The sequence below is a fragment of the Aulonocara stuartgranti genome (genome assembly GCF_965226115.1).
Source record: "Aulonocara stuartgranti genome assembly, chromosome: 3".
Classification (NCBI taxonomy): Eukaryota; Metazoa; Chordata; class Actinopteri; order Cichliformes; family Cichlidae; genus Aulonocara; species Aulonocara stuartgranti.
The window spans coordinates 76,190,408-76,209,047 of NC_138941.1; the positions used below are offsets into that span (position 1 = coordinate 76,190,408).

At 40.6% G+C, this 18,640-nt stretch overlaps 2 protein-coding genes across 2 annotated transcripts; both read right to left on the bottom strand.

Annotated features, from left to right (window-relative positions):
- Nucleotides 1–266: 266 nt before the first annotated feature.
- On the bottom strand, nucleotides 267–10,349 carry LOC309703546 (uncharacterized protein). Its single transcript, XM_082528452.1, has 2 exons — nucleotides 10,326–10,349; nucleotides 267–3,970 (listed from the first exon to the last, which is right to left on the bottom strand). Exon 2 carries the CDS (start codon nucleotides 3,958–3,960, stop codon nucleotides 2,326–2,328), a length of 1,635 nt encoding a protein of 544 aa, XP_082384578.1. The 5' UTR covers nucleotides 3,961–3,970; nucleotides 10,326–10,349; the 3' UTR covers nucleotides 267–2,325.
- A 2,078-nt stretch (nucleotides 10,350–12,427) lies between these two features.
- Nucleotides 12,428–18,432, bottom strand: LOC309703686 (uncharacterized protein). Its single transcript, XM_082528637.1, has 5 exons — nucleotides 18,401–18,432; nucleotides 17,181–17,223; nucleotides 15,014–15,169; nucleotides 14,674–14,769; nucleotides 12,428–13,367 (listed from the first exon to the last, which is right to left on the bottom strand). The coding sequence occupies exons 3-5, from the start codon at nucleotides 15,116–15,118 to the stop codon at nucleotides 13,050–13,052; spliced, it is 519 nt and encodes a 172-aa protein (XP_082384763.1). The 5' UTR covers nucleotides 15,119–15,169; nucleotides 17,181–17,223; nucleotides 18,401–18,432; the 3' UTR covers nucleotides 12,428–13,049.
- Nucleotides 18,433–18,640: the final 208 nt, after the last annotated feature.

The following is an 18,640-nucleotide window of genomic DNA, read 5'->3' on the forward strand; positions in this document are numbered from 1 at the left end:
AAAAAAAAGAAAAATTTGCATATAAATGTTCTCAGCATTTAAAATAGTAATTAAAGTGTATTTTGAGTAAATATGACATTTACATTTTTTTAACTGAACTTCAATAAATTCCTGTGTCCCAGTAGAGCAATATCTTTATGTTCATGCTAATAGTCAATTTTGTGAAAGCATCGGATTATTGGCTATAAATAGTTAACTCAGTATAATATGCTTTATATAGTATCCCTGGACTCAACCACACAAAAATGAAAGACACTGGGGAAAAATAAGTATTCACAGACTTTTAGTCGTTTGTAATCTACACATTTTCCTAAAACTGCTTTAAAAGTACAAGCATGCATTACACACAGTGAGAAAATAAAACTTTTTTGTTTCCAAACTTATTTCCAACAAACTTTATTTGTAATCAAGAGATTAAAAAGGAACACATTCAGGTTACTTTATTTGAATCTGTCAGTATAAAGCCAGTCTGCATTAAGTTAGCAATTCTAACTGCACAAATAAGCACAACAGACAAGCACAATACAACATAATGAAGGAAACGTCAGCTTGTTAGCCCATTTAACAATTTGAGTGAGCGATTTTCTGTCTTTTTTTACAGATAAATATCCAAATCATGACACCAATGAAAATGAGAAAACAGACTCCAGAAAATTTACCTCAAACATAACAAATGCTCTTGCCCCCCCCTTTTTTTTTTACACACAGTCACAGTCTGTCTCACAGTTCAGTTTTCAGTCAATCATTGTTCCAACATATATTATATTATAATACTCAACACATTCCACTGTCTGACCCCTAATGAATGTGACCTTTTGGACATTAAAAAGCTAGGCCCTCTTGCTTCTTATATTAAATCCTCCATTAGGAACCTTGGTGTTACCTTTGATCCAGCTCTGACACACACGCTACATCTTTGGTTCGCTCTTGTTTTTACCATTTAAGAAATATCACTGAGTCCCATTGTGTCACGCTCTGAACTGGAAATGATTCTTCATGCTTTTGTTTCATCTCGCTTAGACTATTGTAATTCCTTGTTTACTTGCTTAAGTAACGCCTCCCTGGAACGACTGCAGGGTGTTCAGACTGCTGCTGCCAGGCTTCTGACACAGCATCACAAACACTCCCATGCCACGCCCCTGCTGATTCTTTTTTTTTTTTTTTTGTGTCCCGTTTGGATCTATAGCCATCAGAATTGTTGTCTTAAGGCCAAGAAAGATGCCAAGCGGATTTATTTTACCAAGTGGATCATCATGGCCTTGCCATATTGGTCCATTTGATTGACCTTTATTATAATTATGAATTTATTTTATTTTCAGTTGCTACAAACGGGACAGACATGACTGTGGGATAGGACAGGGGGAAAGAATGAAAGAAAGAGAGGGAGAGAAAGAAAACCAAAGGGGAGAAGAGACGGTGAGAAGGGGGGGAAGAGAGAAACAAACAAACAAACAAACAAAAAAAAAACAAAACACCTGGGTCACCTGTATGGAGAAAAAAAAACAGGAGAAAGCAAACAACAAAGAGCAACATAATAAGAAAAAAAAAAGCACCATCACAATAAACTAGCTAGCCGTAGATATCAATAGTTACTAAATAATAAACGATATTGTGCAGCACGCAAGATAGACAGTCCCTGCTGATTCAGCTGCACTGGCTCCCTGTCAAGTTCAGGGTCCAATTTAAGATCATAATCATGACTTATAGGGCCCTGCACGGTGTAGCTCCAACTTACTTAAGTGATCTTCTTCTTCCTTATCACCCCAGCAGGTCCCTGAGGTCTTGTGACCAGGGGTTGCTGGCTGTCCCGCACACAAGGTTAAAAACAAAAGGTGACAGAGCATTTGTATCAGCGGCTCCCAGACTCTGGAACTCGCTCCCTTTGAGTTTGAGATCTGTGGACTCAGTCGTGTCTTTTAAAAAGCAGGTAAAAACGAATCTGTTTAAACTGCTTTTGGTTGATTTTGTTTTGTTTGAGATTTTAATGTCTGTTTTCTGCCTCTGTAAAGCACTTTGTGATTTTATCTTGAAAGGTGCTCTATAAATACAATTTTACTTACTTTACTTACTTACATGAGTATGTTTTCTAAATTCAGTGATGACGTCTTTTGAGATAGGACTCATCAGAACATTTAGCATAATGGTCAAAGTCTGGGTTGCAGCTGCTCTCATCATCCTGAGGCCAATTACCAATGACAGAGTAAGCTGATATGTTTAATTGATAACTGATTAAATCTGCAAGTGAAACATTTCCATATGCAATTTTTACAGAACTACTGTATTTTCTGTAAAACCATGAGAATGTCTCGTGATTTGAGTTAAATTCTACACAGCTGTCTGATGGTTTTTCATCTTGTTCCATAAGGTTTGCCCAAATTTTTTCATAACTGCAGGTATGTGAAGTATGTACTGCAGAGCTCCTCTGGCACCTTCATCCACTCTGCTTCTCATCTCCTCCAGTTTCTGGACCTTCTCTGTGTCTCCTTTCTCCTTCATCTTCTCAATTAATAACTCTAAGTGTACAATAGTGGACAGAGAAAAAACATTCAGAGCGATTTCCTCCAGTCTGACAAGATGTTGGTAGGACTCCTCCAGCCACTGTGACTTCTCTGCTGTCAGCTGGTTCATTTCCTTTTCTAGATTTTCCAAAAGGCTGGACTTGTCCTCACTTTCTGTCTTGTTCTTTTCATATTTCTTTTTCATTTCTTCATTAGTCTTTTTGACACGACGTGTCTTGGTTACATAGATCTTCCTTTCTTTCACATGATCTGATGCAGGACACTTGTTGGTACAAGAAGTACAGCGGCCTCCTTTCATGACCTCACAGTGTTCAGGATACCAGGCCATTGTGCATCCAGGATAGTGACAGTTCTCCTCACAGACTTTACAGCTGACAGCTCCTGCATACCCAGCCAACAAGCACCACCACCCAACCTTGATATCTTCTCTAACTTTGTAGACCTCATCAATTTCTATAGTGAACTGCTTATTTGTCTTCATCTCTTCTTCATGTTTCTTCAGAGCCTCTTGAGTCTGTTTTATTTCTGTCTGTTTTAATTCAATAAAATCTATTCTTTCTTGCAGGTTTTGAATGCAGGCTGTCAATCTGATGCGTTCATCTAACACTTCAACAGTTGTCATCAGTTTCTGAGGTTCAATATTTTCCAGGAATTCTGAGAATTCACTCATTCCTCCCTCTGATACTCTCCATGCGTTATTCAAACCCACCTTGTCTTTCTTTTTTCTCTCTTTTTCCTGTTGGTTATTGAACAGGAAGCAAACTGGCTCATCCTCTATTCTGGCACATTTTATTTTTGCAGCTTCAAGAGCTTCAAGAACATTTTCAGGTGTTACACCATCTGAGTGTGTGATCAGGGCCACAATGTTTTTCTCCAGGTTTTTTCCAAACAGAGACATCACTGAATCAAAGACGTACAGCAGCCGCTCACTCAGTTGATTATCACTCGCCTTCATCACTAGACCCACTGCATGAACTTCTTGAACTCCGTCATCTGATCGAAACAAGTCCAATAATCTTTCACTAACAATGACATCATGTTCAGTCCCTCTGGTGTTTCCATATCCAGGCGTGTCGATGATGGTCAGAGAGTAGGGCAGAGTTTCATCTTCAAAACCAAAGATCTCGTACACCATCACATCTGATGTCTGACTTTTTGATTGACTTTTCTTCTCCTCCTCTACGATCTTAAACCAGACTTCATCCTCCCACTTCACTCCCATCGTGTAGTTCACCAAAGCATTGATCAGAGTAGATTTTCCTGCTCCTGTTTCACCCACAAGTAAGATGGTTTTATTTATCTTTTTTTGATTTTTTTCACCAACAGTCATTTTTGTCAGCGTTCCAAACATTTTTTTCTTTGGGTTTAGCTGGTAAACAGGAGGAGGTCCTGAACTGATAAGAACACTTTTGAGGATGGTGTTCTTGTATTTTGAAGACATATCCCTGGTCCTGAGAAGCAAAAATAAAAATTTGTTAAGTTTCGGTTTTTTGCCACACATTTAAGATAAGTAGGCAATATACAGACACATAAATCATAAATGCCAACCCAGTTTTGCAATCTGTTAACCCTTTAAAGCCGGTCGGAGCGGGCACGCTCCGTTTTGCGTAACTATTTCTAAATCCCGGTAGCACTGCAACCACGTGAGCTAGCGCAATAATTTTTTTGCATATGAAACCGGAGGAGTTGTACTTACATCTTATGCCATCAGCTTGTCATCGGTCACAGTTTCCTTCCACATAAAGCTTTGCAAAAACTGCATAAAAATCACTTGCAGCAACTAAAACATAATATTCCAGAAACACGCTTTGCCGATCCGATCAGCTGTTTGTAACACTTCCTACGTCCATCAGCGCGAACTATTGCATGTCCGCCATGACCTGCCCGAAACCGGAAGTGACGTCATTTCGTGGAAAATTTCACTTTTTGCCTTCAGGGCCTTGTGAGCCTACACTGGTGTTTTTAAAAGTCAAGTTTTACTTCATGCTTTTCTGTGTCGTTTCTGGGATGCTTAGGACTCATATTGCACTGCTGGAAATAGTTTATTTTGATGCACATGCTGGGTTGGGTTTTTTTTTGCAAATTTGCATCACACTGATCCATGCTGCTCAATTCACATCACACACACTTTCTACCTGCAGAGGAAACACAAATCATTCATGTGCACATCAGCTGAAATCCTCCTTTCCATCATGTGTGCTGTCCAAATATCAGCAAATAGCAGAGTTAAAGATGCTAAGATTTTCGCTGTGAGTGACCAAGAGAGACAATTAGAATTGAGTATATCAGACGGACAGCTAAGGTCAAACACTTTGGACAGAGAGAGAGAGACATCTGGGCTTTGACTTAAATCATGACTGTTTATTAACAGAAATCAATAACTGTTATTTGGCATTATTATATATAACTATGCCATTTTTTTTATATCAACACCTTTTTAAACATATTTTAAAAATTATACTCTGATAGCAAGCCACACATGGTAAGCTCTTCACCTCACCACTAGTTGCTTCACTTTAGTTTACTTTGCAGTCACTACTTTAAATATATTTTACTAATTGTCTAATGTTTCTTTATTCATTTTTTTTTCATCATGTGTTGATATCTGTGATGCTGATGTGTGAGATTTGTTGTGTGCACTCCATATATGGAGTTATTTTAGTTGATTTTATGAGTTTAGTTTATATCAACACTGCAAAGTCAAAGTTCTGTTTTATGTTATACACCTTTCTTTGTTTGAGTTACCTGGGGCTTGGCTTCTCCTTCCCAGTTGGCAAAAGGTGTGGCAAAGGGCTTGGGGATCTGAACTACTGCCGACAACCTCGTTGGACTAAACCACATCCTTCATTGCCTGGAGGGTGTTTGGAGTTTGTTAAATTGTTTTGTGTTAGTTGGTTATATGGCAGCCATTTTGTTTCCCTCGTGTGTCATTTTAGCAGGTCAGTTTGTCTTGTGTTTGTTTGAGGTTTTGTTAGTTGTTATTTGGAGTTTAGTTTATTTAGTTGACCTATTTTATTGGTCTGCCTGTTTAAGTTTTGGCTTTGTTAATTATTATTCCTATTTTTGGGTCATAAAACCCCAGTTTTGAATTAAACACCTGAGTCTTCTATGTCTTACTGCTTGGTCTCTGACAACTACGTTCATCAGTGTTTTATTTATTTGCAACATGTTTCCTCTATCTCAACATCTGACCTCGTCTGTTGACATACCTGCTAACTGATGAGTAATTATCTGTTAATGTTCTGAGTAATTAACAGACAGATTCACATTTCATATGATATTTTTGGTTGTTCTAATTAAGTCAGAATAACAAGTGCAACAACCTTTAAGTTACTATTATGCAAAACTGGCAGTCATAGTTGCTTCCTGTTTAAGCAGATTCAACAAAAAAGGGATTTTGATGCCAAAAGAAGCCAACATGTTTAATTCAGTTTTTTACTACATCTATAAATCCACCTGCACTGTAATTATAAAGATGCCCAACCTCCAAGAGCTTTTAGAGGTCAGACACTATGACACATCTGTTTGACCATCACCAATTAATCTGACGGCAGTTACTGTGGAACAGCAGCGAGTTCAGGCTGCAGTCAGCGTGGCAGTGAGCAGGAGAGCAGCAGCAAATTGGAAAACGCTTAGCCGTGTCTCTAAAACAGCTGTAACTTTGCTCTGCTTCACTTCAGCAGCATCAGGTAATGTTCATATGTTGATTAATGGTTTTCTTTCGTTTTTGATCTACTGCAGAATATTTTTATAAATCCCAGGCCAGGAAAATCACCTTCATGATTTTCTGTGTTTTATCCTCAGTTATTTTGACACAAAGGCCTCTGCTGTGATGCTCACACCTCTGATAAAGTCTCGCAAGTGTAGAGATGGGTATTGTTTAGGTTTTATCTGATACCATCCGATGCCAAACCGGTACTTTTGAAACGATGCTCGAACCGGTGCTTAAAGAATGGAGAACACACACTTTGTCCAAAAACCTCTCATGTTTAGCTGTTTTTTTGTAAAAAGATAACCAGTGGCAGTCCTAGCCTGTTTGTTTGTTAAGTGGGTTTAGATCTCTGGGTAGCTCCCCAGCTGGGGAGCTACCCAGACTGGGACTCTCTAGACTGGGTCTAGAGAGTATTTTAAATTCAGGGAATTTAAAATAGAAAGTAGCTCGTCCACAGAAGGACTGGTAGCTCCCCTTACGATAAGGGTTCAGATCGCGCGAACAGGTGTGAATGTGTGTGTTTAGTTAGTTTGTTTTTTGCTTGTTTTAATCAATTTTAAATCATGCTTTTTATTTGTTCTTGTTTCTAATGTCTCTGTAAAGCACTTTGAATCAACTTGTTGTTGAATTGTGCTATACAAATAAATTTGCCTTGCCTTGCCTTGCCTCTTTGACTGCATTATTCGGCTCCACTTATTTATGTGGGTCATCATTTTCCCACATGAAAATCATTAAGTCCAAGTACCGTTCCACCATGACTGATGAACATTTGGAAGTGTGTTTGAGGCTGGCCGTCAGCAGCTACTGTCCTGACTATGCATCCCTGGCTGATTCAATTCAGTGCAAGTCATCAGAGTAAACTCAGGTAATGACAAAAGATTTACATTGTTAATTGTGTTGTGAAATATTGAAACTATACTGTGGTGGGGCTTGCTAATTTCTTGTTTTTGATTTATGTATGTTATGTTTTGTTTTACTTCATATGTTTATATGTTTCATATGTTGTTTGTTTAATTTAAGACAAAAAAAAAATTAAATGAATGAGAGGTAAAACTTGAGGGGGTAGGGACAAATAAGTAAATACTTCAGCCTACTCCTTTTCAAACAAATAATGGAATGATATTTTGTAATGATTGTGAAGGCACATGTTTGAAATGTTTGAAATAAAAATGAACTGAACTGAACTGAAAAATATTGGATATTGCGGTTATGCATGTATATACATTGTAGATATAATGAATCCTCAATATATTTATAAATAAGTATATGTTTTGGATTTTTGTAGTGGGTAGATCATTTTGACTTGGTCATTTTATAAGTAGCTCACATGCGGAAAAAGTGTGAGCACCCCTGCTCTATATACTGGACTGTATGTAGCGGAGATGTCAATAAACTTTACTTTGACTTCAGCAGCGAGCAGGCGCACCGAGGGCTCTCGTGCTCACTTTATAGAATTTCGAAAAAACACCGGTGCAAATTATAAGTCTGTATCATGATGTCTGGTGTTTTCGTGTTTGTTGTTTTGTTTTTATTTTGTTTTATTTTGCGAGTTGCTTATTAGATGCTGCTCCAGCCAGTCAGAGAATCCTCGCCGCCCCGCCCTCTCCTCCCTGGGCGCACCTCGCTAACAGAGGGCGCCCTTACTCCCAGCAAAAGGCAATAGAAAAGCGATCGGTGCATATGCCATTCCTAATATGCGCTGGCTGATGTCGGGGCAGCATGAGTACGAGCAATTTTTTTTCTTCTTTTTTTTTGCCGATGCTGATGCCGTCCCCCACCACAGTGCCGCCCCGGGCAACTGCCCGTGTTGCCCGTATCAAAAAGCGCTACTGAAGATAACAATGTTAGCCTTTTCTGCAGCTATAGGGCATATATGGTATCACTCTTGGCTGGAAGCAGTGCTTAAACAATGGAAAAAACACAAACTTTGTCCAAAAACCTCTCATGTTTAGATGTTTTTTTGTAAAAAGATAACAATGTTAGCCTTTTCTGCAGCTATGGGGCATATATGGTATCACTCTTGGCTGGAAGCAGTGCTTAAACAATGGAAAAAACACAAAGTTTGTCCAAAAACCTCTTAGATGTTTAGATGTTTCCCTCTTTTTCTTTGGTCATTTTAGCCTTTTTGGCCAGGGTGAAGGGAGCATCTGCCATCAAACAAGAAGACAGCCGCATGTAGCTATGATGATGTTTGCTAGTTCACCTTACATGCATTAATGTAATAACGTGGTTAGCCTACTCAGCGTAAATTACACACGAACAACATTAAGCTACTCACGCAGAGAAGAACGGCTGCTGCCATCATCCGTCATCATTTCTGCTACACTGGCAGGGCTAGGGGCCAGGACTCTCCTCTTCGGGTTTTTGGGGGATGTTGCTAACTCGGTGCATTTCTCGGTTTTAAAAAAATGCTATGCGTCGCCAGGTGTTTCATCAAATTCGAGGTGTTACCTCCTTTGACAGTATCACAATATCAGCTTAAAGCACTTCTTGCTGCTGAGTTTGCATCTTTTGCTGTGAAGTACAGCCAGACTTTGACCGCTTCGCTTTGGGCATTTTTAATCTGTAGCTCTGCTCTAAAAGAACGTACGTACCTGGGCCCACCTACTATCCTCGGAAACGTAAAATGATTGGCTAGAATCTAAAGTGTATCACAGCTCAGGAAAAAAAAAAAGCACCGAAATAAAGCACTGAAATGTGCGCTGCTTTTCGGTCTGGTTACTACCGTTTATGTCAGAACTGGTGTTCCAGATCAGCTGGTGTTTAGATCAACTGGCGTTGGCCAAACAGATGTGTGGCAGACTTGTGTTTCAGGAGCTGCTACCGACAAACCAGCAAAAAAAACGCCAAATGTGTCATCTGTGACACTTGTGAGGTTATCTCAAACACACTCCGTCAGTCATGATGCTGTTGAACAACAAAATGTTTAAAAATGTCACAAGTTTACCTGGTGATGTCCTCATGCGCTACGCGATCGCGAAAACAGCAAACAATTAATACCACGCCGATGTTGTTCACAGGACAGCAAGAGTAAACGATCGGGAGACTCTTATCGTCGTTATCGTTCCCTTCGCACGTTTTATTTCTCCGGTTTCAGCGTTTTTGCTTCACAACTACAGCAAGCAGTTTACTTTGTGTGTACTAACCCCCACCCGAAACAGAGTTGTTATACTTTTGTAATTTCTAATTAGCTTTTATTTGCATTTCTTTTTCACTTTGTGTTTTCAATTCTGTTTAATTTCGGTTAGTTTGCTTCTTTCAGTTCAGATTTTATTTTTTATTTATTATGTATTTAGGTCTATGTCAGAGGCTAGACTGATTTAGATTAATGCAGATTTTATAATAAAAACACTGACCTCTTTGAAAGCAGTGACTCACAGTCTTGGAGAAATCCAACATTTAAATAAATGTGTCAAAGAATAATAAGTCAGGTTTCTCATTTTTATTGGTTTTTTTCATTGTTTTTTTTTTTAACCAAACTAAAAAGCACTAGCCGGACATTTCCTGTAAAATGTTATTTAGGTTTTGAATTTTCCAAAATCATTTCATTGATCATTATCAACAATTTAGTTTTAATTTTTTTGTGCAGTTTTTTCTTGTATTTTCTTGTATTGTATTGTATTTTTTTCAGATCTAGTTTTACTTCTGAGTTTAGTTTTAGTGAACAACAATAACTTTTGTGTGTTTTGTAACACTTCTTCCTGTTGGGGTGGAGGCAGCAGTTTGTGGCGCAGTATTTTTAAGACCGACATGTTGAACCTATATCTAACACACATCTATACAAAATATTCATTTATAAAATCTGCTCTCCGTCTCCTGCTGTCCCTGTAAATAAAAACACCCGAAGCTCAGAGTGTCTCCGGTCCAGCTCAGGACACATTCACTGTGTTTGGTCTGATTCCCGGACTCTGATGATACACACAGAGAGAAAATGGCGGACACACTCAGCCTCGTCGGAAAACACACTGACTTTAACGGAGAGACCGGAAATACAAACACACACAGTTTGTTGTATGAAGAAATCAAACATGAGCTGAACAAACAGTAAAGTTCCTAAAGACAAACTGTTAAAGGAGGAAACAAAGCAAACTCACAGTTTCTTCACACACACCAACAACAAGCTCTAAACTGATGTTTCTTCAAAGCTCATTTCAACCTGTTGAAGTCATGAATGAAAGTGCAGACTGAGTGTGAGAGCCAAAGTGAATGTTTATGATTTATTTATTATGGTGGCGCAGGTTTAGATTTTTCTGCACCTCAAGTGATTGAATGGGGGCGTGGTCACATGTTATTTACCTGATGCTGGCATTCTCAATGGGGAAGTCGAGTCAGCGGGTTTTTACACGTCATTTGACGTCACCTTTCAAATCAAATCAAATCAAATCAAATCACTTTTATTGTCACATCACATGTGCAGGCACACTGGCACAGCACATGCGAGTGAAATTCTTGTGTGCGAGCCCCACAAGCAACAGAGATATGCAAACACAACAACACAAACGAGCAAAATACAAGAATGGCTAATCTGAAACTAATAAATATATGTACAATATATAATAGTGTATGAATTTCTGGATGTGTATACTAAATATTATCCTACGTGTGTGTGTGTGTGTGTGTGTATACACATTTTTACAAATTAAATAGTAAAAATAATAATAAATAAAATATATAAAAATATACAGAGTTGAATATGTGCAAAACAAGTGGCATTTATATACAGTGTGTGGAGTGCATAGTGTTGAAGTTCCAGTAGTGAAGCTGAGGTGTCTATGACGTGTTCAGCAGTCTGATGGCCTGATGGAAAAAGCTGTCTCTCAGTCTGCTGGTACGGGACCGGATGCTGCAGAACCTCCTTCCTGATGGAAGCAGTCTGAACAGTTTATGGCTGGGGTGACTGGAGTCCTTGATGATCCTCCCCGCTTTCCTCAGGCAGCGCTTCCTGTAGATGTCTTGGAGGGAGGGAAGCTCACCTCCAATTATCCGTTCAGAGCACCGCACTACACGCTGGAGAGCTTTGCAGTTGTAGGCAGTGCTGTTGCCATACCAGGTGGTGATGCATCCAGTGAGGATGCTCTCAATGGCACAGTGATAGAAGGTCCTGAGGATGCGGGGGCTCATGCCGAATCTTTTCAGTCTCCTGAGAAAGAAGAGGCGCTGCTGCGCCTTCTTCACTGTTTTGTTTGTGTGTACTGACCACGTAAGATCCTCAGCCAGATGTACTCCAAGGAACCGGAAGCTGCTCACTCTCTCCACAGCAGCGCCGTTGATGGTGATGGGGGTGTGTACTTCTCTGCACCTCCGGAAGTCCACTATCAACTCCTTTGTCTTTGTGACGTTGAGGGTGAGATGGTTGTCTTGACACCAGTGGGTCAGGGCGCTGACCTCCTCCCTGTAAGCCGTCTCATCACCGTTGGTGATAAGACCCACCACTGTAGTGTCGTCCACAAACTTCACAATGATGTTGGAGTTGTCAGTGGCTGTGCAGTCGTAGGTGTAGAGTGAGTACAGGAGAGGGCTCAGTACACACCCCTGTGGAGCACCAGTGTTCAGTGTGATGGGGGATGAGGTGATGCTGCCCAGTCTGACCACTTGGCGTCTGTCAGACAGGAAGCTAAGGATCCAGCTGCAGAGGGAGCTGCTCAGTCCTAGATCCTGCAGTTTCCTGTCCAGCTTCGAGGGAACGATGGTATTGAATGCTGAGCTGTAATCTACAAACAGCATTCTCACATATGTGTCTCTCTTCTCCACACTCTAAGAACTAAAACTGATAATTACTTAAATATTTTGGTGCAACACTTTTACACTCAAAAATAATGAGTAAATGCAAAAACAATCACATCTCTTAAATACACCTTATTAATTGAGTAAATCCAACTAAAATGGAATAAGTTGTTATGAACAATTAAAGATGTTACAGTAACATACAAAATTGAGTAAATACAATTGAAAGTCTAAGTTAAAACAACAGTAACCAAAAGTTCAAACTACATAAAATATTAATTAGGAAATGCTGAAATGCTTGGCACATTTAACCTACACCATTACAATTATTTGTTTTTAAATAATGTTGCAATTTACTTAATATTTTTAAGTTAATTTAAGCAAAAACGTTAATTACAATTAAGTGTTTATTTTATTTATACACACACACACACACACACACACAGGAAAAAAGAACCACGTCAATTCAACATTGTTCACAATGATTTATTTTAAACAGCTTTTTTTGTGAATCACACATTTAGCAGATTCCTTCTCTGAACACAGTGAGCTGAAATCTGTTCTACATTCAGTGGATAAAACTTGGATAAAATTTCAGTCACAACAGCCTTATATAATAAAATTGCATCCAAATTGGCATGCTTGATAAAACTCTGTAAAACTGGCATATTGATGCTAACAACAAGAAAAATGTACCTGCCATACAAAGAATAAAAGTGGCTCAAGTGAACGCAGTGCTTTACCTTTTCAGAAAAGGTCAAATGACAAAAATAAAATTAAGATCCCAAAAAGATATAAATCCTGAAAAAAAAAACCATTTGCACTGTGACATAGTTTTTGAACATCTTATTTTGATTCCAAAAAATTGGGAAGATTATAACTAAAGAGTGACCAAAAAACATCCATAATGATACTCTCCCATTTACACCTTAATGTGAATCTGGAAAGTTAATACAAAAACACAGTTTATGGTACAAACATTAGTTATGAACAGGAATGTCAAAACAATGTAATGTCGCAACTGAACCTTTTGATGAGCATTACATGTCACTTAACAAGTCTAACACTTTAAGAACAGCCCTGTGAAATTTTGTCTACAATGAACAGAGGTCATTTTTCAGTCTTTGAACCTTGACAGAAAGGTTTCCTGGATCCAGCTCCATGAACACTTTTCGAAATGCTTCAAATGTGCATTTGAAATTCTTGGGGTATTTCAGATCCAGAGCATAGCACAGTCCCAAAAGATAGCAACAGGCTTTGCTCAGATTCCCAAGTTTGCCCAGAACAGTAACGCCTTCAATAACAATACCCACATCAGTAGGTTCGCCTGACCTGTCTTGATTCTGCAGCAGGTAAATCTTCATCACCTCCTCAGCCAAAGCCTCTTCAACAAAGACAGCATCAGCACCGTCCTTTAAAAAGAGAAACAACTGTTTTAAGCTCACATATTTCCAAACATTGAAACAAAAAGTTTCATTTGTATGACATCACCGGTACTCATAATATGTAGACACTGTGCTCCAAAATCTTATAGCAATAGCAAATGCAAATGCTATTCTTTTGTATGCTTTGAAGTGTTTTTTTTTTCTTTAGAACAGTATCTTAAAACTTTTCTATGATCTCACAAGCTAAAATAAACTACCGTAATTGTCGGGCTATAAGCCGCTACTTTTTGCACCAGCTTTGAACCCTGCGGCTTTTAGTCAGGTGCGGCTTTTCTCTGGATTGTCCATGATTTTTGTCATATCGTAAGATTTGTTTTGTTTGTTCCGCTGTTGCCTGGCGGAAGGGCATGTGATCAGACACACAGTATCGGGGTTCAAGAGTGGTATGTTGGTCACATGTCCATCCGCCAGGCAACACAGTGCCGTACAAGTAGTGCGAAAAACAAACTTCAAAGTAGCGCTACGCGTTCAGCGGGAGGCGTGGATGACGAGCGGTGATAAACTTGCGAAAAGCAAGTTATGCTCAATTCCACCGGTGGATTCTGACAGCGTGGAAAAGTGTGAAAACATCCACGATCACCAACGGATTTGAAGGGCTGGACTGCTGCATGATGGAGAGGAGGACACCGCCACGGCCCTTCTGAGGGTGTTCGACTCTGACACTGACAATGAGGATTTCTTTGGTTTTGAAAGTGACAACGAAGGAGAGAAGCGGAGAGTGGATGACGAAGCCATCCTGAGCCTGTTCGTTTCCGACACTGGAGAAGAGGACTTTGGTGGTTTCAGTGCGCAGGAAGAAGAGAAAGATGGTGGTGAATGACTGACTTTTCTTCTTGTTAAAGCCGTGTCGCTGCACCTGAGCCTAAAAGGTAGTCTGAATCTATTTTTCTGGTGTGCTGCAGGTTATTGTTATGTACTACATTTGTTACTCATTTATGAAGCACAGTACATGTGTCCTACTTGTAATTACCGCTACTTGTACATATACCTAAAAAGTTATGCAAATATGTACCCATAACTTGTTTTTCAAGATATTAATAAAAGGGGTGTGTCTCCAAACAGCCATCTCTTTCCTGACAATTCCCTTTGTGCATATTCTCTTACATATGATAAGTCAACATTGAAACACCTGCGGCTTTTGGTCAGGTGCGGCTAATGTATGTACAAACCAGGATTTTCCCCTGATTTTAGCTTGTGCGGCTAATATTCAGGTGCGCTTTGTAGTCCGGGAAATACGGTACTAATATTCCTAAAACAGATTTATTGCACCAACCTCAAAGGTTTTGATTAAGGCACTTGGATCCTCTCCCAGATGGTCAATGAAACATCTGATGATGACTTCTCGTTTTTTCTCGATGGAATTTCCACTCTGTAAAACAGGAAGTCTCAACTGAGGCAAAATTTGCACATTTAAAACATGACTTACCATTTCTAGCTTAAACATAACTATTTTTTTTCTGTTGTTGACCTGTTTTCACACCCACCATCAAGGTAAGAACACCTGTGGAGCTAAAATATTGAACAGAAACCTAAGAAAAGCCGTTTTTAGTGGAAGGGCCTCTTCAATGCTGTGTTGGAACGTTTTTGTGGTTAGAAAATGCAATCTTCCTTACCTGAAGCAGAAGGTTTAACTGTGCCCTGTGGCGTTGTCCAGCAGCACCTTTCTTGGCTTGAAACAAGGACAGGAGTTTGGATGAATACAAGTCCAACGATGACATGAACTTTGGTTCAAGGTTCAGGGTCGTGATCCTATGAAACGCTGCACTGACCTGGATGGGAGAGGACAAAAAATCTGAAGGCCAAAATTCTGATTCAATCAAAAAAAATAAATAAAAAAATAAAAATCTACCATTTTTTGCAACCTGGACCTTATTTTCTAACATGCAAAAGATTAATTTACACATCCAGACATAAATCCATATAAGTGGAGTTGTTCAGTATGCAGACTAAACCCTCAACATAAAGTATTATCTTCCACTAAGCTTCTAAATTTTATGTTATGAATTGCTTGCACTATTTCCCTGTGAGATTGTATAATCTTAGAGGGAAGAGGCGGAGCCAGGTTGCCCTCTGAACCATCGTCTGCCAGGCAGCGATGCGAGAGGAACACACCGCTGAAGTGGCGCACATATTCAGAATCGTGTCAGCGGCTTTACAGAGAAAGCCTTTCAGCTCCTCTGGCAGCTCTGCTTCCTCCACCTTCCTGGAGATGACAAACGCTAGCAAATCAGTGTTGTTAGTCAATGCAGCTGACTGAACAGTGCATTGATGTGCGCGATCAGTGAACCTTGCTATCAGCTGGTCAAGTTTGGCGGGATGGGCCGGTCGCTGTCCAACGACCTTGGTCATTTTGGTGCCGAAAACTGAAGCGAGGCTCGGCTCCAGAGGGGGAACAGGCGGAAAACTCCGGTCTGTGAAGCCCTCTGTGAAGCCCTAGGTAGAGACCGGCGCTCTAATCTTCGCTGGCTCTGCTGCTGCCTCAGAGAGGTTGGTCATCATCCCTGGGAACTGAGGCCAGATGGGATCTGGGCAACGAGAGTGAGTGGAGCCATACCTTCCCGCCAGATCATGGCCTGTATTTATATAGCGCTTTACTAGTCCCTAAGGACCCCAAAGCGCTTTACATATCCAGTCATCCACCCATTCACACACACATTCACACACTGGTGATGGCAAGCTACATTGTAGCCACAGCCACCCTGGGGCGCACTGACAGAGGCGAGGCTGCCGGACACTGGCGCCACCGGGCCCTCTGACCACCACCAGTAGGCAACGGGTGAAGTGTCTTGCCCAAGGACACAACGACCGAGACTGTCCAAGCCGGGGCTCGAACCGGCAACCTTCCGATTACAAGGCGAACTCCCAACTCTTGAGCCACGATCATCAGATGGGGGTGGAGCAGGCTGAGGGACGGGAAGTTCCTTCTCACCAGCTGCCTCCTGGATGATGCCAGGCAGATCCAGGAGCAGCGCACCAACAACTGGGAGCGGCGTCCTTGCCGACATGTGAAGGCCAGGGGTGGATGAGCGTCGGCTCATCCACCCTTCTGTCACCAGGCTGCCCAGCTGGGAGGCAGTGGAGCTGCCACCACTGCCGTTTTCCTCACGGTGGGTGGAATCATCCAATTCCGGCCCACCATCGAAGAACTCGATGGCTTCTTCCAGCGAGTGCCTCTCTTAGTGGGAACGCCTCCTCAGCATCAGCCTTGAAAAAGGCTGACCTCCGCTGCTTTTCCTCTGGCGGGAGGAGCTAACAGGAGCAGCAATAGGATTAAGGTGTGAGGGCAAGGTCCGCATGGTGAGGACCGAGGCAGCCCACGCAGACGGCATGTCGGTCATACGACATGATGTAGCCGGTCTGGCAGGATGGACACAGACGGATGGTCTCGCTGGACATCTTCTGGCTGGCTGAAGAAAAACGGTAGAGCCGATTTCCTGGTCTCACCGTAACTTATACTAGACCAGGGTGAGGCCCACACAGCAGGTGGGCGTGGACTAAAATACTTCAGTGCTGCGCGCACAAGGGGAATACCCACTTAAAGGGCTGCGCCTATACTCATGGTGACACTGGATGACAGGCCATGAACTCATCAATATATTTACCGAACTGAAAAATTCTCAAAATTTAGATTTGGCATTTGTATGACTAAAATAACCCACCACAAAACCAGTATAAATATTTAGGTGGTATCACCATCCACTACTCAGCTTGTATAAAACAATATCATATCCTTCCAAAATTTAACACATCAAGTCCTCTGAGTAAAATTACCTGCTTTACTTTGTAGTTGATGCAGATTTTTTTCCTGGTGGTGAAGATGGTGCTGAAAAAATACAAATCAAAACTTTATCATTACAAAACATGTCACTGAGTAATCTGCCATAACACCAATCTCTTATAAGAAAGTTTAGCTTGGATTGAAATAAACATTTATTTATGTAAATTGGGAGTAACTAGGCAAGGCAAATTTATTTGTATAGCACAATTCAACAACAAGGTGATTCAAAGTGCTTTACAGAGAAACAAAAACAAATAAAAAGCATGATTTAAAATTGATTAAAGCAAGCAAACAAACTAACTAACAAACAAAACAGTATATAAAATCAAAACATAAAATCACAACAGTAGATAAAATCAGTAGTTAAATGTAAGTTTTGAAATTTAAGCTTAAAAGTGTGGATTTGGTGCTTTATTCAAATGCAGCAGAGAATAGGTGAGTCTTCAACCTGGATTTAAATAAACTGAGTGTTTCTGGAACTATACTATACTAACTATATACTAACTATACTGGAAATGATGGTACTTTTGGCTTGACCAAAAGGACCAAAGCTTTTTTTTTTCATTATTTTCTGGGATCTGAAAGGAAGTAGGGCCCCCAGTCTAAATTTACTTAAGGCCCCATAGTACTTTGGACCGGCCCTGGATGAGGTAATCTGCTGACCCGGGCGGTCCTGTCAGCGTTCTCTCAAAAACTGGCCCTGTTCGGGACAAAGCTGAAAGCAGCGTCTTATATGCTCTGAAAGACCCCACATAGAACAAGAAAGCTAAGCAGCATGGTTGCTGCTATGAACTGTTCCGCGGGCAGGTCTTCTTAGTTACCAAAGCCATTGATGACGTCTGTTCATCTCCTCCTGAACAACCTGACAGAGTGAGTCAGACTACCGCAGCTCCCGCACCGCGACTCAACAGGGCCATTTTCTAGAAATGTCTGAGCACACCTGCTTTCACGTGGTTCCTAAAATGCCCCCAATTAAACGATCAGGTCGCTGGTACCGGGACATTCCGGTCAAATTACCCGGAACGCAGATAGCGACTCAGAACGTAAAAGGATAAAAGGGTGCGGTTTCCCGCCGCCTTGACTGGAAGACGGGTTGAAAACTTAAATTAACGTGCACAAACACGCTGCGAAAAGTGAGCCACCATGACAAACGCTTTCTTCAGAACATGTTATAAAAGAACGGTGTGGATAAAGACAGCTAATGTAAGAATTGGTCACTTACCTGAAAACGTTACCAAGTCTGCAGTGGATGTGTGTCTGTCTCGTTCAACGTGCAGAAAATCTCCCATGAGGCCATGCTCCTCGCGTGCGGTACATGCCAAAGGTCATTAGTCTTACTCAAAGTTTTAAGTTAGTATTGGGGGACAAAATTATATTGATTTTTGAACCATTAATAATTAAAGTTAAAGACAATGATAAGTATGAATACCAGTGTCTCAGTTATTATGAGTACTTTCTATGA

Excerpts from the sequence above, each read along its gene's own strand:
- LOC309703546 (XM_082528452.1), bottom strand. The coding sequence starts at position 3,960 with ATGTCTTCAAAATACAAGAACACCATCCTCAAAAGTGTTCTTATCAGT.
- LOC309703686 (XM_082528637.1), bottom strand. The coding sequence starts at position 15,118 with ATGTCATCGTTGGACTTGTATTCATCCAAACTCCTGTCCTTGTTTCAA. Across the intron at positions 14,770-15,013 it reads AGTTAAACCTTCTGCTTCAG|AGTGGAAATTCCATCGAGAA; the intron begins GTAAGGAAGATT and ends CCTGTTTTACAG. Across the intron at positions 13,368-14,673 it reads CCTTAATCAAAACCTTTGAG|GACGGTGCTGATGCTGTCTT; the intron begins GTTGGTGCAATA and ends CTCTTTTTAAAG.